At 52.8% G+C, this 27055-nt stretch overlaps 1 protein-coding gene and 1 long non-coding RNA gene across 3 annotated transcripts in view; one reads left to right on the top strand and one right to left on the bottom strand.

Moving 5' to 3' along the window:
* Window positions 1-27055, top strand: part of LOC147579200 (uncharacterized) — a 40663-nt gene that overhangs the window by 11279 nt on the left and 2329 nt on the right. The window contains exon 3 of one of the 2 annotated variants that reach the window (XR_015253653.1): window positions 24140-26850. This is a non-coding gene — a long non-coding RNA (uncharacterized LOC147579200). Of the gene's footprint in view, window positions 1-24136; window positions 26851-27055 lie in introns of both variants that reach the window. The other variant, XR_015253652.1, reaches the window with a different exon arrangement.
* On the bottom strand, window positions 583-17133 carry ENDOU (endonuclease, poly(U) specific). Its single transcript, XM_025930595.2, has 10 exons — window positions 16942-17133; window positions 11844-11966; window positions 9475-9543; window positions 8776-8910; window positions 8130-8301; window positions 7541-7740; window positions 4451-4564; window positions 3737-3843; window positions 2854-2996; window positions 583-1710 (listed from the first exon to the last, which is right to left on the bottom strand). The coding sequence occupies exons 1-10, from the start codon at window positions 16994-16996 to the stop codon at window positions 1590-1592; spliced, it is 1239 nt and encodes a 412-aa protein (XP_025786380.2). The 5' UTR covers window positions 16997-17133; the 3' UTR covers window positions 583-1589.

The following is a 27055-nucleotide window of genomic DNA, read 5'->3' as shown; positions in this document are numbered from 1 at the left end:
CACAATACTGTGGCATCCCCCTGTGACTGGGTTCCTGGAGTTTTTAACTCTCAGAGTAGTCTGTACCGCCTCTCCATCAGGCAATTCATCAGTTGCAGTTCAGATTTTCCTGTCTTGTCACTGCCTTCTGCAATGGTTTCTGCCTGAGAGTCTCCACCCCAGTAAGCTGTCTTTCCAAACTTATTCCAATCTTTATTTGCCTGACTTTCCAATCCTAAGGACATCTGTTTGCCTGTGTCCTCTCCTCTCTTCCAGATCCAAGAAGAGCTGTTGCTATTTCAGTCTGTTCAGCTTTGTATTTGTTGGTAGGATGAAGTAGTAACTTCAAGGCTCCTTATATGTGGAACCAGAAGCCATAAGTACACTCCTTCCACTCTTCCCGTTACAAATCCACCAGGAAGAACTCCCTTCCCCCGTTGGCTAGAGAGACTTGGTGAGTCCTCAAGGACTTCGAGATACCGCATTCCCACACCATCCTGAAGAGACACTGAAGCCAGCAGCATCGCTCCCAGCCCTGCTCCAGGGAAAAGGCAGGGAGGGAGACAGACGCTTGGGTGGGGTCACATACAAAGAAGGGACAGATTTCAGGTTTTCTTAATGACTTTAATTGGAGACTCGAACGCTGTAAACCATCATTCAAACCTAGTTCCGTGAGACAGTATCTGGTTCTCCCTGAGGTCAGGGAGAAATGCGTAACTGAGGTTGGAAGAGGGAGTCCCATTCTCCCTGGTCTTTAATTCCACAGTAAAACGATGGCTGCTGGATAAGCCCTTAAAATAACTGTTAATGCCACCAAGCTGTAAATTCCTTTCTTCTGATGCAAAGTCTTCTTCCCATTTGGGGAACTCTTTCACAAAATATGTGGGGTCAAAATACACCTCTGCACCTGCACTAAACAAGTAGAATGCTTCTTGATGCAGGCACTGAGCTGGCTGCAAAAACACCCAGGCCCGGAGAAGTTCACTCCCTCCCAGGTTCACTCACAGTGCCAACCCATTATCCTCTCCATCAGGCATCAGCGTTCTCCCAGACCCTGTTCTGAGAGGATATAACCCTAGAAAAGACCAAACGGCCACTGCTTAATTTCCATGACCAGAGTCCTTTGAGGCCCCGACATAGGGCTGAACTTCAGTTTGCAAAGCTGTGTACGATAACAGCCGTTACAGTGACCTTAAATTTTTATCTGCTGTTCTTCTTAAGAACAATTGAAAACACCTTCACGGTAACGATACCGTCAGGTTTGCCCTCTCACCAACCTACCCAAAAAGGAAAGGGGGAAAACTCCTTCCCTTTACATTCAAAGGAAACATGAGGCCTAGAGACGTCAAGGACTTGTATCCATCAGGGCAAAGGGCTGTGGAAGGCTCCCATCTCTGTCTGGACTCTATTTCCAAAATGCTACAGCACAAAGATTTGACAGTTTCTCTGCATTTTTCTTACTTGTTTCTTTTCCCTCTTTCCCATAAGGGCATTTTTAGACTTGGGAATCCCCCCTCCAGTCTTCCCCATCCTCCTCCAGCCCAGAGCAGATAGCACCTGAGTCTTGCAAGAGCTCCCACTGTCCTCATGCCCCTGTCTGGCTCCAAGCTCTATTGGGTGGAAGATACCACATAGGCTGTGGCGATGTATTTCTTGCCATTTCCATAGGTGGACTTGTCCCACGTATAGGTCTGGATGGCCAAGGGGTATCCACCCAGGCTTAACTGGCACCTGTGGGGAAAGACGGCCAAGTCAGAGGGGCCCATCACATCTCTCCACACCCATCCCCTGCCTAGGAAGATCAAGCCCGACCCATGCAGAAGGGCTCCACCCGGACTTGAACAGCCTTTAAGAGACCTGCCACAGCTTTATTTCAGCCACTACCTCCAGCACAAGCAGCCCTTCAAAATCTGTGCCTTATTTTCTATCTTCTTAAAGAACACTGCTCCTCATCTCCTCCAGAACAGTATTATTCTAAAATCTCAGACTCTAGGGCTGAACCCCCCAGAAATGAAATGTCTTGTTAGGGTTTTAGAAGTAGTAGGACCCCAAATCCTCAAATGTTGGAATGCATGGGGCCCCGTGGTTTCTAGCTATACTCTCTGGGATGTCAGGTTCCCACTAGGAGCCTTGGGGGCCAAAGAGAGAGGCTCAGGGTGCCAGGGCAGCTCCATTTTCTCACTGTTTTATTTTTTTTAATGTTTATTTTTGAGAGAGAGAGAGAGAGAGCAGAGGAGGGGCAGACAGAGAGGGAGACAACGACTCCAAAGCAGGCTCCAGGCTCCAAGCTGTCAGCACAGAGCCCGACACAGGGCCCTAATCCACAAGCCTTGAGATCCTGACCTGAGCCAAAGTCAGACACTTAATCGACTGAGCCACCCAGGCGCCCCTCACTGTTTTATATAGGAAGGTTCTGCATAAGATTTCACATGGTGGTTCTGCTGCTAAGGTAAAGTTTGGCAACCACCAGTCTTTTTTTTTTTTAATGTTGATTTATTTATTTTGAGAGAGAGCACGCATGTGCATTAGCAGGTAGGGGCAGAGAGAGAGAGAGAGAGAGAGAGAGAGAGAGAATCCTAAACAGGCTGCTCACTGTCAGTGCAGAGCCTAATGTGGGGCTCAATCCCACGAATCGTGAGGTCATGACCTGAGCTGAAATCAGAAATCAGACGCTTAACCGACTGAGCCGCTCAGGTGTCCCTGGCAACCACCAGTCTTATCTAACAACTCCATTTCACAAGTGAGAAAACCGAGGTCCAGAAGGGTGATTTGTCCGAGCCACGGAGTCACAGAACCCAGCTCTCCCGACGGTCCTGGCTGAGGATGACGTGTGGCCCCAGCCTGCTCCCCGGGCCTGGCCGGCCCAGTACTTACGCTTTGCCGGGCCTGGCAATGAAGCACAGGGAGTAGAGCGCAAACTCAAACTCAGGGCTGCTGCCGATGAAGGCTGAGCCCACTTCCTTGTAGTAGCCGTCCCAGTTGAACTGCATGGCTAACACGTCGGGGTAAGAATCCCACTGTGGAGAGGAGCAGAGAGGGCCTGGTGAATACCGCAGAGTGGGGTCTGACAGAGACGTGGCAAACGATAGCAGCCGGCCAAGATTTGGCGATGGCCCGTCTGAGTTTTCTGGGGAGGCTGGCTTCTTCACGTCGACCAAGGAGACAGTCTGGCCCGCTAAGGTGTCGGCACCCTCCGTCTGGAGCTGCCAGTGTGCATCTCCCAGGGAGGCCAGAGCCAACATTCCTGTGACTGACAGCCGGAGCTCTGTTTCTTGTGGCCATTACATGTGGAGGAGGAGGACAATGTATTGCCCCCAAATTATTTCCTGGCACAGGGCAGCAAAGATTTCTTTTTTATAAAATGTAAGGGGTTGAACTCAGACTAGCCAGGGTGAAACTTCCAGCCAAGGCCACCTTCTAAGGAAATTCAGGCAGGGGGTAATGGCACATCTTTGAGAGCGGTCTTTCCCGCCCTGAGAATCCTCCCCTCCCCTCAGCCTCGCATCCAGAGATGGCGCTGTCTGCCTCCTGCCCTCTGCAGTCTGGAGCCTTCAGTGTTTAGAAGGGGATCTCGGGGTCCCAGCTGCCTAGACGTGCCCTCCAGCAGATAAGGAAGTCATATTCACAATCCCCACTAGGTGGCCAATGAGAGTCACGGTGAGAGGCAAGTCTGGCTATTTGGAGTGCAGAGTGAGGGCAGGAAGTCTGACTACTCATAAGGCTTCTTCAGCTCTTGGGGTCATCACTCAGTACTCACAGGGCCGTCATAGATGTGACTGTAATAGTCAACCAGGCCCTCCTTCTCTTGCATGTAGAAGCGGATCCAGTTATGGAAGCCAGTGACTTTGCCTTTTTTGACTTCACCTATAATAAAGAGTTCAAGGTGGGTGATCTGGGCCTCCCCTCCAACCCCTACGGCCCCTCCCATGCCGAGGCTGTCCCCCTTCTTCAGGCTTTGGCTTGTAGCATACACACCTGCTCAGTCCCTTGCCCTGACTTCCCAGCATCCCACACATCCCTAACTCTCACCTAGGAAAGCCTCCCCCCCAACCCTTTCAGCTCAAGCTCTTGGGAGGGTTCCTCCTCCTGGCTGGCCCTGGTGATCAATCTGGATACCCCTCTCAGCCATTTCTCCAGGAGTAAGCCAAACCTGGTGGGAGCTTCATGGGGTGGGACAGTGAGGAGAAAGCCCATGGCCCTCTTGGAAAGCAGAGGACCACCCAGAGGTAGACGGTCATACCCCCCAAACACATCTCCCTTCCTATGTGTGCCCTTGGGGAGCCCCAGTATCTGGTCTCCTTTCCTCTCCAGATACTCCAGAAGAGACCGTTCTTCAAAAACAGCTCCTCAGACGTGTCCCTCCCCGTTAGCTGGCTTGGCTGCCGATTCATCAGTGCCCAATGCCGTCCTACTCCTGCGGGAAGCTCTCTTCATTCCTCCAACTCTTTCTTTCCAAGCAGAATAATCTCACCTGAGAAGACATGTTCAAAGCCACTTGAGTCTTCCTCTCCATTGCCTCTTGAATAGAGCCCAAACCACATGTTCTTCAAGTCACTGACAAACTCTTGTTCCGAGCTGTAGCGGTCTGCGGAGAGGAACACGGAGGACTTAGGAGAGGAGAAGGTGGGACCAGGTCCTGGGAAGCAGGGAAGGGTCGCCTGCTCCAGCACATCAAGAGACACACGGGCTCAACCATCAAATATGTATTCAGTTGTGTATTCAATAACTATGCACAGTGCTTCTGTTCTGTGCCAAGCCAGATAAAGGCTGAGGATCCAGCAGGGAAAGGCAAGGACAAGATCCTTGCCTTCATGGTTTCCGTTCCAGTGAAGAGACAAATATTAAACAATATGATTGAAAATAAGTGCCATGGGGGCGCCTGGGTGGCTCAGTCGGTTAAGCAGTCGACTTCGGCTCAGGTCATGATCTCACGGTTTGGGAGTTTGAGCCCCGTGTCGGGCTCTGTGCTGACAGCTCAGAGCCTGGAGCCTGTTTCGGATTCTGTGTCTCCCTCTCTCTGACCCTCCCCCGTTCATGCTCTGTCTCTCTGTCTCAAAAATAAATAAACATTTAAAAAAAATTTTTTAAAAAGTGCCATAAAGAAAATAAAGCAGAGCATCCCATGATGACTGGAGGTGGGGTGGGTGTAGGGGGCTCTTCTAGAAAAGAAGATCAGAAAGGCTTCTCAGAGAAGGTAGCACTAATCAGAGACCTGAAGGAGTCAGCCATGTGAAACCAGGGGGAAAGATTCTTCCACGTAGAGGGACCAGCAGGTACAAGGCTCTAAGATGACTTGGGCTTCATGTTCAGAGCGAAGAAAAAGTCAGTGTGGCCAGAGCATAGGGGGCTGCAGGGGAGAGTGGTAGGAGAGGCAGTCTGAGAGGTAGGCAGCGGCCCCCCACACAAGCCATGGCAAGAAAGCTGGGTGTCAGCCAAAAAGTAATCATACAAAAATATTTTAGACGTACCGAGTGCGTTCTATGTGCCTGAAATGTTTTAAGTGCTTTCAGTCCGCACACTGACGGTTCACATAAGGTTGATACTAATTATCCCCAATTTAGAAATGAGGAAATCGAGGCAGATCTAGGCTATGTAACTCACACAAGATCACACAGTTAATGACCGGTAAACATGGCCCGTGAGCCCACGTGATCGTTACCTACGGCAACTGGTCTCTCGACTCTTTTATAGCTTCTGAGAGGACAAAGAGCCACCGAAAGGTTTTAAGCAGGGAAATTATGCGATAGCTTTGTTTTCAAAGGCTCACTCTGGCAGTATATGTAAAAAGCCAGCAGGGACACCAGTTTTGAGGCTAACGCCTTGTCCAGGTCTGAAACCGCGGTGACAGCCATGGAGGAAGGGTGAGAAGCAGGGAGATAGATCCTGAAGGAGGATGTGCTGGACATTACTGATGGGGCAGTTGGAGGTGAGGAGCTGTGAAGTAAAGAGAAGAACTGACTATAATTCCCGGGGTTTGGGCCTGAGCATTGGGATAAGCTGTGGTGTCACTGATGGGATGGCGCAACCCGAGGAAGGAGGTCTGGAAGAAGAGGTGGGAAGCGTGAGTTCTCTCCCCACTAAGTTCTGAGTGGATGCCATGAGAGCCACGTGAGACGTCAGAGAGGCAGCGGGGAAAAGTTGGGGCTGGAGCTCTAATTTAGGGAGCCATCAGATATCGACTGCCTGCCGCCCAGAATTGTGTGCTGGAGGCTACCAAAGAGGTACCAGACATCTTTTGTCCTTTCAAGGACTTAAAGCACAGCCGGAAAACAAGAAAGAATACACATGAAATAAGACAATGGCTTCACCATCTGAAAGGCTACCACTTACCCGGTGCTCGGTTTTCCCCTCGGTGCTTTACATGCATTAATCTGCCGAGACCCCATTTCACAGATAAGGCTCAAACAGGGAAGATCATTTGCCCGACAAGTGTCACGGTCTCTCCGGCCCAAGGCGATTTGGGGCTACCCCACCGCCGCCCCCCCACCCACCCAAACCCTTGACCTCTGAGGAGGTGCTGAAAGCCAGCAGTGAGCTGGGGCAGGTGCAGCTTCAGCAATGTGGGATGTGAGCTAGACCTGGAAGGACGGTCTGGATTTGGACAGGGAGAGAGGTGAGGACAGGATAAGTAGTGGAACAGCCTGGCCCCAGTATCGAATCCCTGAGTCCCAGAGAACTCGCAACGTCCCTCATGGTCTCAGACAGGTCACCTAGCCTGTGTGAGCCTCCGCTTCCCTCCTCTGACAAGCTGGAGGGCTGCCTTGACCTCCAAGACTCTCTCCTGTGTTTACTGCAGAGGAGCACCAGGGGGCGGTGCCGGCTCGCGCCCTCTTCACAGGGATTACTTGTGTGTCACCGGCTTTACCTAAAAATGCGTGTCACTCACTCTTAAGGGAAGGTGGGCAGGTGGAACGCAGAGGCTCTGAGGCAGGGGAAAGACCTGGACAGAGCTGGCCACGAGGCAGAGCCCAGCTGCCTGGAGTTCACGAGAGGCATCTGCACGACCCTAACAAACACAACCCCATGCCAAAAAGTCCTGCGGCTCAAACCTTTTTTTGGTCTGATTCAAATGTGTCCCTGCCTGGAGCCGCTCCAAACAGAACCCCTCCCGGGAGAACGTCCCTCTCTGAACTTTTGGTGATTTTCTGTTGCTGTTTCCCCAGAAAAAGGAGGGAGGAGAATCAGGGACCCTACGTGCCCAGAAAGTGGCGCTGCCCCTGGGAGCGGCTGCGGTGGGGTGGAGTGGGGTGACTCCCCATCCTGCAGAGACCCTGAGACTGAAGCAGTGAGTGGCGGGGATAAATGAGGCAGCTAAGGGTAGATCAAAAAGAGAGGCGACCTCCAAGCCAGACAGAGGCCTTCTTCAGCCCCTCAGGGCCACGGTCTGTCCTGGGCTCCTTGCTGGCCCCTTCCCTAACCCCTCACAGGCATCCACTGGCCACTACACGGTCCCCACCTGCTCTTTTTGCCTCCCCACCATGGAGCACCAGGGCTGGCAGGCTCTCCTGCAGACACCCGCCTCCTCAGCACCACCTCCTGGGGCCTGGGGAGGCTCACTCACTCTGGTGATGGAGGAAGGCATAGAGTTCCTTCATGACCGCGGTCTTCATGACCTCTCTGAGGAAGGCATCCTGCTCGGCCAGCTGCTGGGCACTGAAGTGCTCCCCACGGCCCGTGGCCCGCTGGTAGTTGTTGAGGAGGTTGATGAATGCGGCGTAGGTCGGCTTGGAAAACAGCTTCTCGTTGACATATGTGAAGAGCCTGGGGAAGGCAGAGGGAGGCCCAGTGAGAGGCCGAACATGGAGCAAAAAAACCCCCACGGGAACTGCCAGACAGGCCAGGGCAGGCAGGGGAGGGTTGGGTTGGGGAGCAGAGCGGGGACTCGAGACATTCTCCAAGGGTGTACGTGAGGTCACTCTTTTCTTCCCCTTCAGCTCTTGGAAGGTCAGCCCAATCACAGCAACCCTCCCAACGGGACACCCACAGTCCCTCAAGACGACTTTATTTGTCTCTGGAGACCTTTTTTTTTTTTCCTCAACCTTTGATCCTTCCCGCCTTGAGGAGAGAAGAACGGGGGCAGGGAAGGAAGCAAAGCCGGGGTGGGAGCGGGTAGGGGGGACTTTGCTGGAAGAGGAGTGACGAGAACTCACGGCTCTGGGCAGCAGTCCACTTGGTCTCTGGTCTCCGAGGGCGAGATGCGGTTTTGGCTGTTAATAATGACATCTTCCTTCTGGGCTTTGTTGGTGTCTGCCCTGTAGATCTTCTCAGAGATGCTCTGCAGTTCCTCATTGGTTATGGCGTCACTGCTGTAGGAGAAGCCCTCTAGAAGGAATTCGGGAGGGGTATCTCAGCCCAAGGCAGGCCCGGTGGGGGAGGCAGTGATCTGCGCGCCCCCTCTCTTGGGCAACTTCCAGAAGCCGGCAGCCAGGGAGACAGGCCGCATGGGTCACCCTCGTGGTTGGAGGGCAGGGGTCTGGGGCCCAAAGGATACTTAAAATCAGCACGTGGCCTTGCCCACAGAATGTCCACACAGTGTCCACACCGCCCCCTCCTCTGGGGAGGTTCTCAAACTTGGGCATGCACCAGAATCCCCTGGAAGGCTTGCTAAAACAGGTCAGGGGGCCCCACCCCCAGAGTTTCTGAAAGTGGGTCTGGGGGAAGCCCCAGAGTTTGCATTTCTAATAAATCCTCAGGTGTTCCTGCTGCTGCGGGGTCCAGGGACCACCCCCTGGACAACCACTGCTCTGGAGAGTTCCTCCGTCTCTGGGGCTGTGCTAAAGGGAGCAGGAGACTGACCGTGGCCACACAGGCTCTCGAAATCCTCGCAGCAGTTCCCAAACTCTGGGCAGCGGGCATCACAGTGGCATGGTTGGTGCCTGTCGAAGGCCTCCTGGCAGCGGTCCCGGCAGGAGCTGGGCGCCGAGTACAAGTCTGAGAAAACAGGGGAGGGCGGGTGTGTGTGTGTGTGTGTGTGTGTGTGTGTGTGTGTGTGTGTGTGTCTGTGTGTGTGTGTCTGTGTGTGTATCTGCGTGTGCGCGCGTGTCCGCGGCGGACCACTAGAGGGCGCCCCTCCATCCGACGGCCAGTTCGCCCTCTCCAACCCCCCAGCCTCGCCCTCGCCCTCGTGCACTCCTATTCCAGATCTCCAGGGAAGGAAAACAAACAAGCTAAGTTGGTGCACACCCTTCACAGTCCGGAAGCCCTTTCAGAGAGGCCGAACTCTACTTTCTGGCCTGTTGTTTTTATAATCTTCCCACTCTAAAAATAAAATCTCTTCCCCCTTCCCTCTGTAGGCCTCAGACTCCCTTCCTGCCTGCAGCCCAGGCTGCAGAGGCCAGCCCTCTCACCACCTCCAGGTGCTGGGTTGGGGGGGGGGGGTGTCCATCTGGCTTAGGCCTGGGCCTGTGGCCACCGAGATGGCTGACCCCTCCTTGTCACCCTTTCATGTCCCCCCTCCTCTGGCCTGAGGGCCCCGCTTTAGGAAGGCCAACTTACGGCTCGCTGGGGCCTCTGTCTCTTCCTCCAGCTCCAGGAATGGCTCTGGCTTGTTGGGGTCCTCTTCCACTATAGGTCAGAGAAAGAAAGTCACCAACCACCCCCGTGGGGTCCCTTCCCTTTATCTCGGTTCTCAGATCCCCCAACCTCAGGGACAAGCAGTGCAGCAGCAGAGAATACAAAACAGGGGCTGAGGCGCAGGGGGTAAGGCCCACATGAAGAAGGAGACAGACTGAAAATGGCTGCAGACTGTATAAAAAGCGAAAGGAATCTCCGCAGGGGACAACTCTTGCTTGCCACGTTAGCATTCAGGTATTCGGCGGGATCGGCTGAAGCGGGAGATCTATTTGTATTTGCTCATCTGTGTAAAGGGGAGGGGTGGCAGAGGTGGTGCCTTCTGGGCTGAAAACTCTGATTTTCATATGACTTTTCTTTAGTCTAAGTTGGTAGATAGACAGGCTTGACATTCTCCAAATGACAAGGGCCTCACTCACTTAGAACATCCCTTACCTATAACAACTCCCCGTCAGAGTCAAGGGTGAACTCCACCCAGGCCCTCCAGGACGGAGAACTGTTTGCTGAGATACCAACTTCCCTTCTTTCTTTACAACACTTGGCAGTGGCCACAGAGACTGTCTGGGGGGAGGGCGTGTGCAGAAACGCACGTTCTTAATGCTGCCCTATTCCCTGGCCTGCAGGCTGTGTGACTGCAGCCCGGCTCTGGGCAGAGCAGGGTGGGCGGAGTGCGGGGTGGGGAGGAGGAGGAAGGCTACTCCAGGGGACTCTGAGCTCCTCTCCCAGGCGCTAATTTGCCCCAAAGAAGCAACACTATTACAAAGTACTTCAGAATCTGTTAGTGAGCTTTCTGGAAAGTGTTGTGTTATTACCATCAGAACCGTGGGTCGGCTGATTGATTCAGCCAATCGATATCTTCTGATCACTTACTTTGCGCCAGGCTGCGTGTTCTAAGTGCTGACAATCCGCAGGGTTCTTGACGCAGCCAATGTTACGCTAAATGGACTTTCAAGGGCTGATTTAGAGTCTGGAGCGTGAGCATCGTCTATATTTTTTTTTTCTGTGGGGAAAGGATTCTGCGTTGCAAATCAGAGACTTGGAGATGGACTGGCTCCAAAGCCAAGTATTGTCTCTGCTGTGAAATGCCAGCCTGATGGTCCAAGGTGAACGGGCTCTCCTGTGTCTCCTGAATAGGGCACAAGGTAGGGGAAAAGGGCAGGCTCTGATTCTGGCAGTGAGCTCCGGACCTGGGTTTCCCTACCTGGGCCTGATCAGCAGAACTTCTGCTGGTGGTGTTTTTGTGTAAATTGAACAAGGGTTCCTTCAGGGTGGAAGCAGCTCAGTGAACACATGGCCAGGTCAGCAGATACCAGAATTTACTTCGGGAAAATTAGGAAAAGGTACTCCTTCCTCTCGGCAGACCGAGCTCTTCATCAGGGCACATGGCTCAGCAAGAAGGGTATCGATTCAATTTTGGTCCAGCTTGCCTTCTCAGCCAGGTGGCCTTGTGCAGTGCACAACCTGCACAACCGTATGCGGTGGTCTTGCTGGCCATTACCTACCATTGGCTTCAGTGATCACGTTTACCAAACTGAGAAGCAGGGCACATGGTTTGGCAGTGAACTTAGCAAGGCTTTGTGTCACAAAGCAGAAGACCATTTATCTGGTGCTCTACAACATTGGAGGCACCCAAGCAGGGGAATTATTCAAAATTCTTTTTTCAAACGATTCCTTGAAAACTATGTTGTTAGCATAGCAGAGAAACAATTGGCTTTTGAGGGTGGTGCGTGTCCTGTTCAATCGCTAGGCAGGGAATGACAGATTGGAGATGTTGCAGCCACTGGGTCCACTCATTATGGGACAAGTAGAGTGAGTCACAACAGTACTGTGACATGCGCAGTCTTCCCGGTGGCTTGAGCATCGGGAAGTTCGATACCATTATTACACTTCTGCGATTTAACGTGTTGAATAACAATCGGTAACGTAATTCACACTATATTAACATTTGCTGTCATTTTGCTGTTGGGGGAATTACTTAAACTTCCCAGATAGGACTGTTAATCCTGACAGTTCAGACATATACTCCAGGTAAATGCTATCTATTTTCCTTTACGTTGGGGTTTTACAATGGGGACGTCCTAAAATACCTGGGACGAATAGTGGCCAAATCCCTGACCCTTGCTCTGTGCCTCAGTGTCCCCATTCGGGCCCTTTGAGCCCTGTCATCAGTCTTGAACCCCGCGATGAACCGCTGGATGCCCAAGCCAGCGTCCCTTCAGGCAGGCTGGGCATGCGCCTGGACTTGGCCTGGCGTGCTGTGCCTCCCAGAGCCCTCACTCCTCAAGGAGCCTCACCGGTACACAGCTGGTCATAGTCTTCACAGCAGTCCCCGTGCCGGGGACACCGGCGGTCACACTGGCAAGCAGCATCCCGGTTAAATTTCTCATTACAGCGAGACGCACATGACTCCATTTTTCCTGTGGACAGTGAAGGTCACAAACTCAGTGCTGTGAGGCTCCTATTCTCCTCATCCAGGTGCCCCCTGCAGTAGGGTTTGCAGACGGGGAAGCAGGGAAGATCATTGCTATCTGCAAGGGAGAGATACACGCGTAGCCTCCCGAGCATGACATAAGCCTCGTCCTCACCGCCTACCACCCACTGTGTATTGCAGGGCTCGTAACACAGATGAGGCTCACAAACTCAAGTGCCTATTGAGACCAGACCGCTAGTACAAGCAGGTAAAGAAGCAGGGGTGGGGCGGGCAGTAGGAAGAGGTGGGGACCGTGACAAACTTGGCAGGGATGCTCTGCCTGAAATCGGCAGCCACTCTCAGCTCCAGTCACTTGCTGCCATGTCGGGACGCAGGCTCGGTGTTGCCAGAGCCTCCAGTTTTTCAAGAGAAGCCTTCATTTTTAGGTGAAATTTCCCGATTTAAAAAAAAAAGAAAAGAAAAAAGTCAGGCAGACCAAAGAAAATGGTCCATGGGCTGGTCGTGACTCACAGGCCACCCTTCACCCGTCATGCGGACGAAGGCGAGTCACTGCCGCCCCAGGGATCCCACCTGCCCTCTCCCCTCTGCCACCCCCTTCCTCTCATCTCGCCCCTTTTATGTCTTCTGCTGCTTTGTTCTTTGCTCCCCTTCGTCCGGGTCTTCCCCACACCCTGTTTCCCCCTGGGTCCCAGCTTTCCGTTTCTGCTAGCCTTTGGAATGTGTTTGAATTAGTTCATGCTGGGGGTGGGGTGGGTACGAGGAGGGTACGGATGAGATCTGGGTTCTGGAATAGGCTCTGTGATGGAACCGCAGGCCACATCGCTACTCCGGCCAGATGACTTTTGCAGAAGCAAATTTTCAGTCACGAAGGGCGTGAGACAAAAAAGTCTTGAAAGCAATGGCACAAACCCACTACCACTCCTAAAGACGCAAGCCCCACCAGGGTGACAGCTGGCCTTGGGGGCCCCTTCCTTCCACTTTGCGCTTTAAGGGTAATTACAGAGTCTCTGTTTCCACTTGAGGTTCCTGAGGTTTGGATTTAGCGAAGGCTGTGCTTGGGGGCCAGGCTGTGGGCTACGGAGGAGGTCAAGATCAGAGTCAGGGTGACTGTTAGCATCGGAATTTGAATGAACTCGGAAACGGAAACCTCACTTGGGCCACAGTTGGGATTAGGCTAGGTTGAGACGAAGAGCTACCGCCGGGATTTGGGCTGGAGTTACATTTGTTGATAAAAGTAACAATTTTGTCTCGACGTTTGGGTGAGGAATGTGGGGGATGGGTTTAAGACGGCTTCAGAGTCGAAGAATGTGTCAGGATCAGGAGAAGGGAAATTATCCCAGTTTTGCCTCAGATTAGATGTGGGGTTTGGGTCCGGTTGTGACTGCACACAGGTACGGTGTCTCAATTTAAGCCTGCAGTGGGTGGGAGGTGGGAGGTGAATATTAGGGATATGGATTCAGTTACTGGTTTGGGGTCCGGGAGGCGGGTATATCCTGTGCTAATGAGGGGGGAATGGCAGGGAGGTTGAGAAACCGGACCCGGTGCCCAAACGGCAGGGAGCTGGAATTCTGGTTCTTTGACTTTCCAGCTACAAGATCTTGGGCAAGTTATTTGACCATCTGTGCCTCAGTTTCCCTATCTGTGAAGGGGTCATAACAATGGAGACCATCTCATAGAATATTTGTAAGAATGAAATGGGTGGATACCGGTAAAGCACTAGACAGCACGTGACACGTAGTGGCCGCGTGTGTTCGATAAATGCACAGTGACAATATTCCATGCCCACCTTCAACGTGGCAAGTGTTCAGACAGGCTGGAGCAGTCTTCCCTGTCGACATACGTAATCTAGCTGACTCCCTCCCCGCGTTTCAGCTGGGCCATCCCTTGGGCTGGGGTGTCGGTGCATTTATGTTGCTGACGGTGACGTCATCGCTGTGAGCCTGTGTTCTTTACCTCAAAGAGGTGTCAGGTCAAGGTTAACCAGATCCTGAGGCAGCCTCAAGTTGCACACAGGGCCTCCAATGTGGCCAGGAAGGCAGGCCTTTGATCCGATGGACTGTCCTTAAAAACAACCAGGCCCGGGTCGCCTGGGTGGCTCAGTCGGTTGAGCCGCCGACTTCGGCTCAGGTCATGATCTTGCGGTCCGTGAGTTCGAGCCCCTCATCGGGCTCTGTGCTGACGGCTCAAAGCCTGGAGCCTGTTTCAGATTCTGTGTCTCCCTCTCTCTCTGACCCTCCCCCGTTCATGCTCTGTCTGTCTCTGTCTCAAAAATAAATAAACATTAAAAAAAAAATTAAAAAAAACCAACCAGGCCCAAGGCTACTGGTCCCTTGGGGCTCAGGGGAAGTCCTCTTGAATCTAAATGATGCTCCCTTGGAGCCCCAATGCAGAGATCTTAAGGAGAAATTTTTAGGCCAGGAGGAAGGCTTGGTCAGCTGCCCGCTCGGTCAGCCTGGCAGTACACCCAGAATCCAAAGGGAGAAAATCCAGACAAATCAGGGCAACATTTACAATGGGCCAGATCAGCAGAGTCCAAGGAGAGAATTCACTTCTTTCCAGCAGCTGGCACCAGTTGAGAAGGCCCCAAGTGAATAGTCTGTTCTGGGGAGCTCAGAACACCCCCCACTGGCCCTGGCTGCGGGGACTTTTTCATCTCTGTTCAAGAGCTTTGTCCCCAGTAAGAACCCCCTTCCAGGGGTTCCCTGTAAACTTGGTCTTCTTCCAGATGACCTGAGGATTTGGGGGGGGGGGGAGGTAGGAGGGACTTTTCCTCACAGGCGCCTTGCTATGCTGTCCTGGGGACACTCAGTGGACTAGTCACCCTGACTCCTCACTCCAGCATCCCCGCCCTGTGCCTCCGGGCCACACAAGGCTCTTTGTGTGCCTCACCCACTGGTCAGGTGCAGTCACTGCTTCAGCAACCATCTGTCCCTTGCCCTTCTGCCTCGTCTCTCCGAGCCTCTGCCTTTCTTCGTTTTGGCCTTTTCTATCTCAGGTTTTCCCTCCATCCCCCTCTCCTCCTCTCCCATGAAATGTTAAATTTCTCTGCACTCTTCAAGACTTCAGAATGCCCCCTCCCTATCCATGCTGCCCACCAAGAGAGTCTGGTCCCAAGTCTGAATGTCCCTATTATATTAGGCCCTCTGATGATTGGGGCATCCTACATCCATGCCTGTCCGGGAGCCCCAGATGCTGTTTCCCTGGAGACCTAGTCAACCAAGAAGTTCATTTCTAGGACCAGCTTCCTGCCTCAGTTCACTTGAAACAACCAAGGTCCTGAGGCCGGCAGTGACTCCTTCATGTGATTCACACTCTTGAATCTCAGTTCTGAGATGTTGGAACCAGGAAAGACAAGAGCAGAGCCTCTTCCCTCCCACCTTAGGAAAGAAGGCATCGCCCACTGGCCCCTCCTCACCTCCCCATCCACCCCACGGCCAGATCAGATCACCATCCCAGACTCAGGGGTCCACCTGCACTTCAGAAGCCACTGTTGCCTCTGCCCTCAGGGGTGTCCGCCCGGGGACCAAATGTCTCAAGCCGCTCTCCTCTCCTGAGACTGGGATGTGCCAACCCAGCGGCCACTCCTTCACGCTAAGCTAAAAGGTCTCATGCCCTCCCTTATTGGCTGTCCACCACCCAGGGCCCAGACAGAGCTGACTCCCAGCTGTTCTGCTGTGGGTGCCAGAGTAGAGGCGGTCCGTCCCGGTGCAGGGAGCCTGGGAATAGCTTTCTCCTCCAAACCTTTTCCACTTGGGCATCCCGCTAGGGGTCTCCTTAGACATAACCTGACTGGAAAGGACTCCAAGAGGGAGTTTTGCCCAGGAATATTTATAAGCATAATCATAACCAAAACCCCAGTTCATTGGAGGCACCTGGGTGGCTCAGCCAGTTCAGCCGCCGACTTCGGCTCAGGTCATGATCTCACGGTTCGTGAATTCCAGCCCCAGCATCGGGCTCTGTGCTGACAGCTCAGAGCCTGGAGCCTGCTTTGGATTCTGTGTCTCCCTCCCTCTCTCTCTGCCCCTCCCCTGCTCTCTCTTTCTCTCTCTCTAAAATAAATAAACATTAAAATTTTCTTTAAAACCCAGTTCACTGAGATCTCACTCCGCGTAAGGTACTTCTTATACATTATCTTAATCCTTACAACAACCGTATATAGGAACAACCTGGGTTGGGTGGGATGGATATCAAGCTCTGATTCTTTCTCCTCCGGCAGGGGAGAATTCCCCACACACCTCTCAGCTCGGCCCCCTCCCTTGGCACTCGTTCCTACTCACCCATTAACCGTCAATTAACACATCGGCATCGGCATTTTGCACAGCTACCAGGCAGGAAGCTGCGGTCCCACCTCCAGCACCGCACCGCTTAGTAACCGCAGGCGGGACCCTTCTCTGTGCTCTGGTCCCTCTGACACTGGGTCAAAGAGCCATTCATTCCTCTGACCACTTGTACAGCTGGGAGAGCACATGGCCCACCTCCTGGTCAGGGGCTTTTCCAGTCGCCGTCCCCCCCCCCCCCCGCTCCCAGACAACATCACCCAACCCCAGGCAGTGGAGCCAGTGACCAAAGGCAACGAGGCCACTCAAACCCAGCAGGCCCCAGCCCCAGCCCCAGCCTTATATCACATAGTGAGTCCGCAGACAAAACCTTGGTGAGATCACAAGTCAGGTTGGACTAAGAGATGTTTGGAGCTGGTCTTCCAAAGAGTCAAGAAGTGACAAGTCATGAGTGACAAGAGTCAAGTCATGACATTAGTCCATCAGCCCTGCAGCCCCCTTTACACAGTCCCCTTCACCCCAGAGATCACTCCTATACTCCAACAGGGACAGGTCTAAGATGCTCCATGGCTGTAGAACAGAGCTGACCCTCTCTTGTCCCACTACCCTCACTTTCTACCAAGTTCCCTACCTCTCTGTTTCTCTAGGCAGGACGCTTTTCACCCCCACCAGATAACGACTTACCAGCCCAGGCCAGGCTGCAGAGCATGGCCACTATCAAGGGCATGCAGGCCCTCATGGTGCCCGGTTGGAGGCCAAAAGGGGACTGGCTGTTGGACTTTCACTAGAGTCAAGGTGAACGTCACAGCTCTCAAATGAGCCTTATTTCCCAGGCTGATCCTTTTAAAGGCATCGGAACTTGTGGATCTGGTACCTCCAGATCCTTCCAGGAAGAAAAAAGGGAGGGAGGGATGGACAGGAGGTGGAGAGGGGGTGGGACCCTGCAGCTGTTTGAAGCCAGAGGGAAGGTGACTAAGCAGGCAGGTAATTCCAGATGTTTAGAACAGGTAATGCTAGCTGTTTGTAGCCAGAAAAATAGGTCATGCAAACAGGCACAGCAAGATGGATCTAGTTTGGGGGGGGGGGTTCCTCTGTCCAAATTGGGAGCACTGATGGGCTTATCTTTGGGTGATGCTCTCCAAACACCGACCCACCTACAAGCCACAGGCCTGACTTTCCAAGGAGCTACAGCCTCGCTTCATCTTTAAGTTCCTGGGGCTTAATATGAGGAACATAGAAGGGTGGTCATTACAGGTCTGAAAAACAGTAAGTGCTCAGGCAAGCGTGGGGGGCAGCGGAAGGAGAGATATAGGAGGTGTGGGTCGGGAAGAGGGGCTGCCCTTGTTAACTTCGAGCCACACAGAGCTCAGTCACCCCAGCAATAGTGTGCAAATGGTCTCTAACTCTTGCTGAGTCAGCAGCTCAGGTTTTACATGTTCCAGGTTCTCACAGCTTCCCGATTTACGGTCATCCAGGCCAGGGATGGGCAAGAGGCCTTAGAGGGAGCCAGAGGGCCCACCCTTCCTCTCCTGGGGGCCCAGCAGCCTGCTCCCTGCATCCCTTACTTACACTCGTCTTCCCAAGGACCCTCCCCAGAGAGATGAGGCTTCTCAGCATCCTTGCTCCCCAAGTCCAAGAGCAGAAGTGCAGGAACTTGGGGCTGCCACATTTTCCCTCCTGTCGAAGGTAAAATCTGCTAAAATGCCCTGTTCCAGAAAGAACGCCGCGTGGAGATTCTGCCCTCTCAATAGAAGAAAGCTCTCCAATGAAAAGGCACAATTGATGAACGATTGAGACTACTCTATAGTGACTTTTTGCCAGGGGTGAAGTAGGGGGGCGTGTCCCCCTCAGCCAGCGTGCTTGAAATGTGAGACACTTCCCCTCTCTGACCTCAGTCTCCCATCTCTGAAATGACAGGGTTGGACCTGACAATCCCTTCCGAGTTCATTTCGGGGCTTCCCGCCCCGGCCCAGGGTTAGGGACGGTCCTCCACCTGCGCTGTGTGAAGAGGCCACAGGTGGGGTCTCCCGGGTGCAGGGGACAGCCTGCGGCAAGCCACCTCACGAGGGCCTCACAGCAGAAGCACAGCTGACGAGTCCGCCTGGCCCTTTCCTGGAGGGGGGAGGCCAGTGGAAGGAGTAGGAGCAGAAAGGCTGCTCGGCCTGAGTTTCGTCTGCACAAGCTGAGAGCAGGCAGCGACCCCCGCCAGCCAGAACCCGCGGCCTCTGGGGGTGGGCAGCACAGGCCCAGATCTCAGACTCTAGTTAGTTTAGGGAATAAAGGAGACTGTCGCTGGCTGGGCCAGGAGAATGACACCTCGGAATTCGGGGTGGACGGTGCCTTCAAGGGCCCGGCCGGGTGAACCCTGGCTAAGGCCAGGCTGTCGAGCCCCGCCGGTGTGGCCCTACCGTCCAGCTGACCTGCCTGTGGGACAGAGCTTCTGGGGCAGGAGCGCCTCCCTCCAACAGGGGAAGTGTAGGCCAGGAGCAAGGCTGGGAGCCAGGGACGGTTGAGACTGACCCCATAGAGCCAGAGGGTGCATCAGAGGACCCAGCTCTCTCAGACCCAGGTCCCCCAGCAAGAACTACAATGCCAATGTTGAGGACAACTGTTAACACCGATGAAGCATGTGTCATGTGTCACACACGAAGCCCCCTGTGCACCCTCTCCTTTACTCTCCCTGCAACCCTTAACAGTACCGTTGTTATCCTCACTCACCGATGAGGAAACTGAGGCCCAGAATGGTTGGGAGACACAGTCGGGAGCACATCGGTGAGCTCTGCAGTGGGGCTTCCCACCAGAGGCCATCCTAAGGGGCACTGACGTCCCGTTGTCTCGCAAAACGCATCAACAACCACTTAATCGCGTCTGGGTTGCTATGCGAGGGGGTCTGCACTCAGACTCAGTGGCAACTAAAGTATGGTGTTGCAAGCCCTTATGCGATCCTGAGAGGCTATCCCGCCTCCACCTGAATGCCCCTGTGCCTCTCGGGGCTGCTCATCCCCACTCCCCGGATCAGATCCCCAAACCCCAGGACTCTACAGCCCAAGACGTGCTGACATGGCCACAAGTATAGGACAGGAGGAAAAAAGTCCACCCGCCAATGTATGAACACACATCTGTACATTCACACGAAGATGCCTCCTAGATAAACTTAGATGCACGTACGTATGTACGTAGAGACGAACGCATTAAATGGTATTGCAGACAGCAGCTGGTCTAGACAGAAACCTCTGCTGTTCCTCTTTCTGAGTTCTCTCACCGGCTGGGTCTTCACGTGGGCTTTCCACCCTTGATCGAAAGCTCTTGCCGTGGGGCCAGCCAGCAAGGTGGGAGGCCCAGGAGGCTGCATTCTGGTGACAGAGGGCAGGGAGGGGGTGGGGAGAGGTGCGCGGGAGATGGTGTGCCCGTGATGAGAGCACCAACGGGGGGGGGGGGGGCCTCCTCTCCATCAGGAAGTGAGGATTGCGTGCCGCTGTGGAGGTTTAGAGGGCGAAGCCACCTGGGCAAGGATCAGGAGGCAGGCGGGCTGTCAGCAGTGTGAGCAATGACCATTCCATCAGCAAGTATTTACTGAGCGCTCACCGTGTGCCTGGTGCTATGCCGTTTACTGGATGGGCAGGATTCAGGCTGGGCTGGAAAGCTGTTCTTAGAACCTTGGTTTCTAAGTGGGACAGAGGACAGAGATGGCCCAGCATTAGACTGCTGATTGAAGTAGACCCCACGCGTCTCTGGGCCACCAAGGTGGTTGGGGGGGGGCGGGTCTCAGAACCAATAGGCTATGGGAGGGACTGACCCAGGCCAGCCTACCCACCATCCTTGTCCTCTGCGAAACCGAGGCTGGGTCACTTCAGCACAAGACCAGAACGGGAAGGGCCCTGCAGCTGGCCCAGCGCAGGTGAGACCTAGTCACCTCCCAAGGGGACCCCCGGCACCTAAAGGTGCTAGATCTCCAGCCTCCATGCCACTGTGGCCTGGAAGTACCCAGGGTCGAGACCCAAGACGGTCACCCACATCCGGTCGCTTGTGAACCACCCTCGTCTGTAGTTACGCCTTACTGAATGTGTTTTAGAAGGGCTCCGTGTGTGTTTTTCGTCCGCGTGGGTTCGTATGTTGTGTGCCACCATTGGATTTCCAGGCATTTCGTTTTAGGTTCGTGGGCAGCCCTGATATTCAGCATCACACTTGCCACCTGCCCCGGATGCATGAGTCAGACACGCCACCCGGGCCATTTGTCAGAGTCCCAGGCTGTGCGTCTGGTTCTGCTGGCCAAACCCCAAGCCTGTAGTGCCCTCCCCGCTACTGTCCATGGCCTACTCACCTCCCGTCCCGGGACAAACCCACCCTTCCACACAGCCTGACTTCAGCCCTCCTGCCAGGGTAACCCCTCCTGCCTGTGAACTCAGCTCTTGATATTTGTCCTGGGCGCGTCTGGCATATCACGACGCCTCTGGTGTTATTGCCGATGTGGTGTCGGTTAGCCCCTTCCCTGCCATTTAACTTTGCATCCATACAGGTTGTTTCTTCAGCTCACCTCTGAAATTCTTTGTGACAGGGAGTCTGCCTCCTGGATCCCCTCTACCACTTTGTATTGTCATTGAATGTATCTTCAGTAACCATGTTAACATGTGCAAGGGACCAAGAAGGAAGGAAGGAAGGAAGGAAGGAAGGAAGGAAGGAAGGAAGGAAGGAAGGAACCGAGCCTTCCAGCCCCACTTGTTATAAAGGCTTGATGGAAGATAATGAGCAACACAGAGAGCAGACGGATCCCTGTCTGAGGCTTGGAGGCTCCTGAGTATGCACAGGGTGGGCGGCTTATGGGCAGTGGGTAGAAATGGGGTGTAGGCATTCACTGGGTAGTTACGTTTTCATAGCAAACACAACATTTTGGGCATTATTGCACATTTGTTTGGAACTAATGGAAACTTAGGGGCATCTAACCCCCCAAGCCACCCCTTAGCACCACCACTGCAGGGGTCAGACAGGACCCGGGATTCCAGCAGCTTCCGAACCCATGACATAACAGATAATTCAACTTAAACTGCTTTTTAGGATCCCAAAGTAACCATCTGCCTACATCTTATGCCGGCTGTGCTGATGTTGGTTTTACACTGCCCAATAGTGTTCATGAAATAAAATTTCTATTTCGTGTCCTCAAACCCCAGTAGTCTGGGGGAGGGTCTGGAGGCACAGACAGGAACAAAGAGAAGCGGATGAGACAGGCAGACAGAGATAAGGAGGTTCAGAGAGACGGCAAGGGAGTGAGCAAGGGCAAGGGCAAGACAGAGGAGCCGGGAGCAGCCAAGCAGGAGCCAGGCACTGGCACGAGGCCCCTCACTGGCCTCTTGCCCCAGGTGTGTTGGCACAGCTGGCCGTTCCGCCCTCACAAAGACGACGTTGGGACTGACGGGAGTGGTTCCTACCCATGGTGTGAAGATCCACAATCTGTCAAAAGTATCATAATTAGTGTCTAAGGTAGTTAGCTTATGGGCACTTCACCTCTCTCAGCCTTTGTTCGTTCACTTGACCTTGCTGAGCAAAGTGGATGAGAGGACAGGGAGCTCTGCTGCCAAAGGGGGAGGGAGACCATGGACAAAGCACACTGCAAGCTGTGATTGGGGGAGCAGAACACAATGCCGAGACTGCTGGTTCAAAAGCCAAGCCGCCTGGGTTCGAATCCCAGCTCTGCCACTCGCCAGCTGTACCAGCCTGGCTGGATTTCCTGATGTCTCTGTGCCTTGGTTTCTCCCCATAACTGTAAAATAGAGAAAGTAGGAGTACCTGACAAGGATTCTGCAAAGATTGAATGAGTTAATCCTTGCAAAGCCCTTAGAAGAGTGCCTGACACATAGCAACAGCAGGTTAAGTGTGTGTTTAAAAAAAAAAAACACATAGATCAATGGAACAGAACGGAGAGCCCAGAAATAAACCCACACTTCTATGGTCAATTAATCTACAACAAAGGAGGCAGGAATAGGCAACGGGGAAAAGACCATCTCCTCAATAAATGGTGCCGGGAAAACTGGACAGCTACATGCAAAAGAATGAAATAGGACCACTGTCTTCCACCATACACAGAAATAAATTCAAAATGGATTAAGGATCTAAATGTGAGAGCTAAAACCATAAAATTCCTAGAAAAACAAAACAAAACATGGGCAGTAACCTCTTTGACATCAGACATGGAAACGTTTTCCCAGATATGTCTCCTGAGGCAAGAAAAACAAAAGCAAAATGCAACTATTAGGACTACACCAAAATAAAAGCCTTTTGCGTGGCAAAGGAAACCATTGGAGATGTTTGTAAATGATATGCCTGATAAAGGGTTAATATCCAACATATATAAAGAACTTACACAACTCGACATCGTAAAAACAGCCCAGTTAAAATATGGGCAGAGCTTGAAAAGACATCTTTCCAAAGAAGACATAAGAATGGCCAAAAGACGCATGAAAAGAGGCTCCACATCACTCATCATCAGGGAAATGCAAATGAAAACCACAATGAGATATCATCTCACACCAGTCAGAATGGCTAGACTCAAAATGACAAGAAATAACAAGCGTTAGTGAAGATTGCGGAGAAAAGGACCCTTCATACACTGTGGGAATACAAACTAGTACAGTCAGTATAGAAAACGGTATGGAGGTTCCTCTAAATTTTAAAAATAGATTTACCAGGTGATCCAGTAATTCCACTACTGGGTATTTACCCAAAGAAAACAGAAACTAACTCAAAAAGGTATAAGGACCCCCATGTTTATTGCAGCATTGTTGACAATAGTCAACATACGGAAGCAACGTAAGTATCCACTGATAGATAGATGGATGAATAAAGAAGTGGGGTGTGTGTGTGTGTGTGTGTGTGTGTGTGTATTATATATATCATATATACATAATGGAATATTATTCAGCCATAAAAAATAGTGAAATCCTGCCATTAGCAACAACATGGATGAATCTAGAATGTGTTATGCTAAGTGAAGTAAGTCAGAGAAAGAAAGACAAATATCATATGATTTCACTCATATGTGGAATTTAAGAAACAAAACAAATGAACAAACCAACGAAAACGAGACAAATAAAAAACGACAGAGAACAAACTGATGGTTACCAGAGGGGAGATGGGTGGGGGGGATGGGTGAAACAGGCGACAGGAGTTAAGAGTACACTTATCATGATGAGCACTGAGTAATGTACAGAACTGCTGAATCATTCTGTTGTACACTTGAAACTAATAGAACACTGTAGATTAATTATACTTCAATTAAAAAATGCAGGGCCACAAAAGATCTAATTTAGATAGGATGGTTAGGGACGCCTCTGTGAAAAAATAACATTTAAGACAGCCATAAAGCATGAGAAAGTGTCAGTTTTCCTAACCTAAACTCTCCATCATGTGATTTCTTTTTATAATTCCATGAACAAATTTGTATTTTAAAAATGTGGGGCGCCTGGGTGGCGCAGTCGGTTAAGCGTCCGACTTCAGCCAGGTCACGATCTCGCGGTCCGTGAGTTCGAGCCCCGCGTCAGGCTCTGGGCTGATGGCTCGGAGCCTGGAGCCTGTTTCCGATTCTGTGTCTCCCTCTCTCTCTGACCCTCCCCCGTTCATGCTCTGTCTCTCTCTGTCCCAAAAAAAATAAATAAACATTGAAAAAAAAAATTAAAAAAAAAAATGTAATGCGCTTTTGAGTATTTTCAAGTTTGGGGGAATGACTTCAATGAATCGCACCGTCGACCTCACCTGGTTTGATTGCCAAAGGGGATGGCTTATTTTCTGGGCATGGGGCTTGCAGCCCCATGACATGACCTGGGGGAAGCTAGGAGCATCAGGGGGGAACAAATCCATGGCTCTGTGATCTCTTTGATGATATTCCCAGCAGCTTCCCAGCACAGAAGTCAAGAACCAAGAGAAGAAGAGAGATCGAGAAGGCCGACCTCCTCCGTGAGCCACCAGAGTCCACGTGGGACCCGCAGGCTCCTGTTCTGCATGGGTTGCCCCTGCAGGACCGGCCCCAGCAAAGCCGAGCAGGTGAAGCCGGCCACCTGCCTCGCCCTGAGGTGCCCTGCGCTACCCAGTGCTCCCCAAGTGATACTCTGGGCCTTTCCCCTCGCCCAGTGTCATGAAAACTCCCCTACTGCCTTGCCTCAGAGCTCTTGCTTTCTAGTTCTCCCTTCAAGTGACCATTAGAAGGATTAGAATCCTGACCATTAGACCATTAGAATCTTCCCAAGTTATGTATCTACACAACAGGGGCCTTCTACAGACAACCAGAGCTCAGGCAGGCTGCAGGAGGCAACACTTAGGGGTAGGGGACTCTCTGAAAATCCTTCTAAAAAAATTGCTCGCAGCTGACACTCCGTCCTGGCTGGAGGCCACCACTGGGAAGATGCTCGGAGAGTCGCAGCTTTATGACCAAGAGGGGTCGCTGCCCCCTCATCTCCCGTTGCCTTGCACAGCCTAAGTCAAGACACTGAGAGTGGGAATACAACCCAAACCCTTCTAGTCAATATCCCTGTTTATAAATTGGGAAAGCAAGGGAAAGAGAGGAAGGGACTTGCCCAAGGCCACGTGGCCGCTGAGGCCTAGGCCCCTCTGGCTCCACTCGCTGCCACCCACGGAGGGCTGCCCTGACACCCACCTGTGCCGCCTTGCGCTCTGGTTTACAGGGCACCTTTCTGGAAGGCAGAGTAAGCTAAAAATGCCTTGCTGTCATGACCCCAGCAAAAAGTCACCCTCCCTCCATCCGTCTGATGGCTACAGTCCCCTTGGTGCCAGGAAAGCCTGCATTCTCCTCCATTCAGCAACCCAGCAACTGCTCCGGCTGCCCACACCTCACACCCCAGCCAGACAACTGAAGCCTTGAGTTCTCCCCAAGGGCTGAGAACATGTCGGGCAGAGTCAGATGAGGCCCTATACATAGGGCTCCTTCACCCAGCGTCCACGCTGGTCGAAGTCTAAACATATGCAAGCAACTAGAATCCCACACCTTCCCTTAAAAAGTGGATCTGAGCTCTGGATGCAGCTTTCCTCTTCTTCTGGGGGTCACTGGGCCCATGTTCCTTCCACAGTGTTCCACCTACCACCAGCAGCATCCCTTCTGGCCCCAGCGGGGCCACCTGCTCCAGGAAGGCCCCAGGCATGACTAACAAGATGCTCTGAAAGCACAGCTGAGTCAGACTCAGCTTCTCAGAGGGATCTGCTCTCATCATCACAGGGAGGGACAACAGCCGCTCATCACCGGGGCCACAAGGCGCCATGTCCAGCTGAGCAACAGGAGGGCGGGGCTCGGGTCTTGAAGAGTCTAGAATCTCAGGGGCAGATACCTGGATTGTCTGGGGCAACTGGACAGGCCTAAGGGGACTGTTAGGTCAGGCCCAGGCCCCCCTCCGCACACCTCCGGCAGCTGTGTGAGAAGCCTAGCACTTGTGTACGGGGCAGGGCGTGAGGATACATTTGGAAATGCATTTACATTCTGGTCTATTTGTCCGTGGGAGGGAAGAAGCAATCAAGAACAACCGTCAGGCCAGAGTTTGCCCCGGCCAGCAGCCACTATACCTGTCTGATGCTCAGGTTACTCAGTGGCTCTCACCAGTGGTAAGTGGAGAGAACCCCCAACTCTGCAAGGCAGAGCTGTGCCTAAATGCTTGGGGGTGAGCAGTGAGACCGCACGGCCCTAGGCACCCTCCGCTCTCTGGACTTGCTCTCTGCGCATCCTGTCCCTTCTGACAGCCTCATTCTGTGTCTGTCTGTCTGTCTGTCTGCCTGGCTGGGTGGTCTGCTCCATGAGGGCCAGGACTGCCTGTCTCATTCACAGAGCCCCTACTATGTAAGATTTCAAACATGAAGTGAGGGAGGGGGGAATGTCCATGCCTGGGCCCGTTCCTATAAGAGAAGAAAATGTTGGGGTTCGAGGGAGATTGCATCTGGAGCGCCAGGGGCACCAGGAAAGGGCAGGGGTGAGCTAAGGCCCATGGCACGGGCCCAGCTGATAACACACCCAGTCTCCACCAGTCCACCTGCTTATTAGCCAGCTCTGTGACCTTAGGCAGATCATTCTGTGCCTCAATTTGACTGTACAATGGGGGTGGGGTGGGGCAAAAACACCTGCCTTATTATCAGCATAAAAATAAGATAATAGAGGTGAAAGTATGCTGGAGAGGATGAAAACTCTTCAAATCTAAATCAGCATGGGAAATACTATTGAGTAACAGCAATACTGAGATTAATCTTTGCTGCTTGGGAAGCCTAGCGGCCAGAGGCCCAGGGCTCGTAGAGAGAGAGAGGAGGGCTGGCTCCCAGGGAGAAAAGCTGGAGGAGACGGAAGGTCCGACAGTTGGGCTCCCGGCCTGCCCTACCCTTTCACCAGATCCTGCTCGGCCTGCTGGAGAGGTGTGACCCTCCCTGGACGCACCCCACAATTAGCGTCCCGGCTTTCACAAGGAAGCGAGGGGTCAGGGGTGAGGGAGGGGTGAGTACGTGGGTGTACTGGAGAGGAAGAGTGATCTGCTACATTCTGTTCCTCCTCTCGGAGCACGTGTGCACACGCGCGCACATTCCCTCTCTGCTTTACCTCCTTTTAGGTAAGAGAGGGTTTTTGTTTGTTGTTTTTTTTTTTAATTTTTTTTTTTCAGCGTTTATTTTTATTTTTGGGACAGAGAGAGAGAGAGAGAGCATGAACGGGGGAGGGGCAGAGAGAGAGGGAGACACAGAATCGGAAACAGGCTCCAGGCTCTGAGCCATCAGCCCAGAGCCTGACACGGGGCTCGAACTCACGGACCGCGAGATCGTGACCTGG

Source organism: Puma concolor, chromosome B4, assembly GCF_028749965.1.
Source record: "Puma concolor isolate L17-30 chromosome B4, mPumCon1.1.hap2, whole genome shotgun sequence".
Taxonomy (NCBI): domain Eukaryota; kingdom Metazoa; phylum Chordata; class Mammalia; order Carnivora; family Felidae; genus Puma; species Puma concolor.
This window is presented reverse-complemented; position numbering and strand designations above follow the sequence as displayed.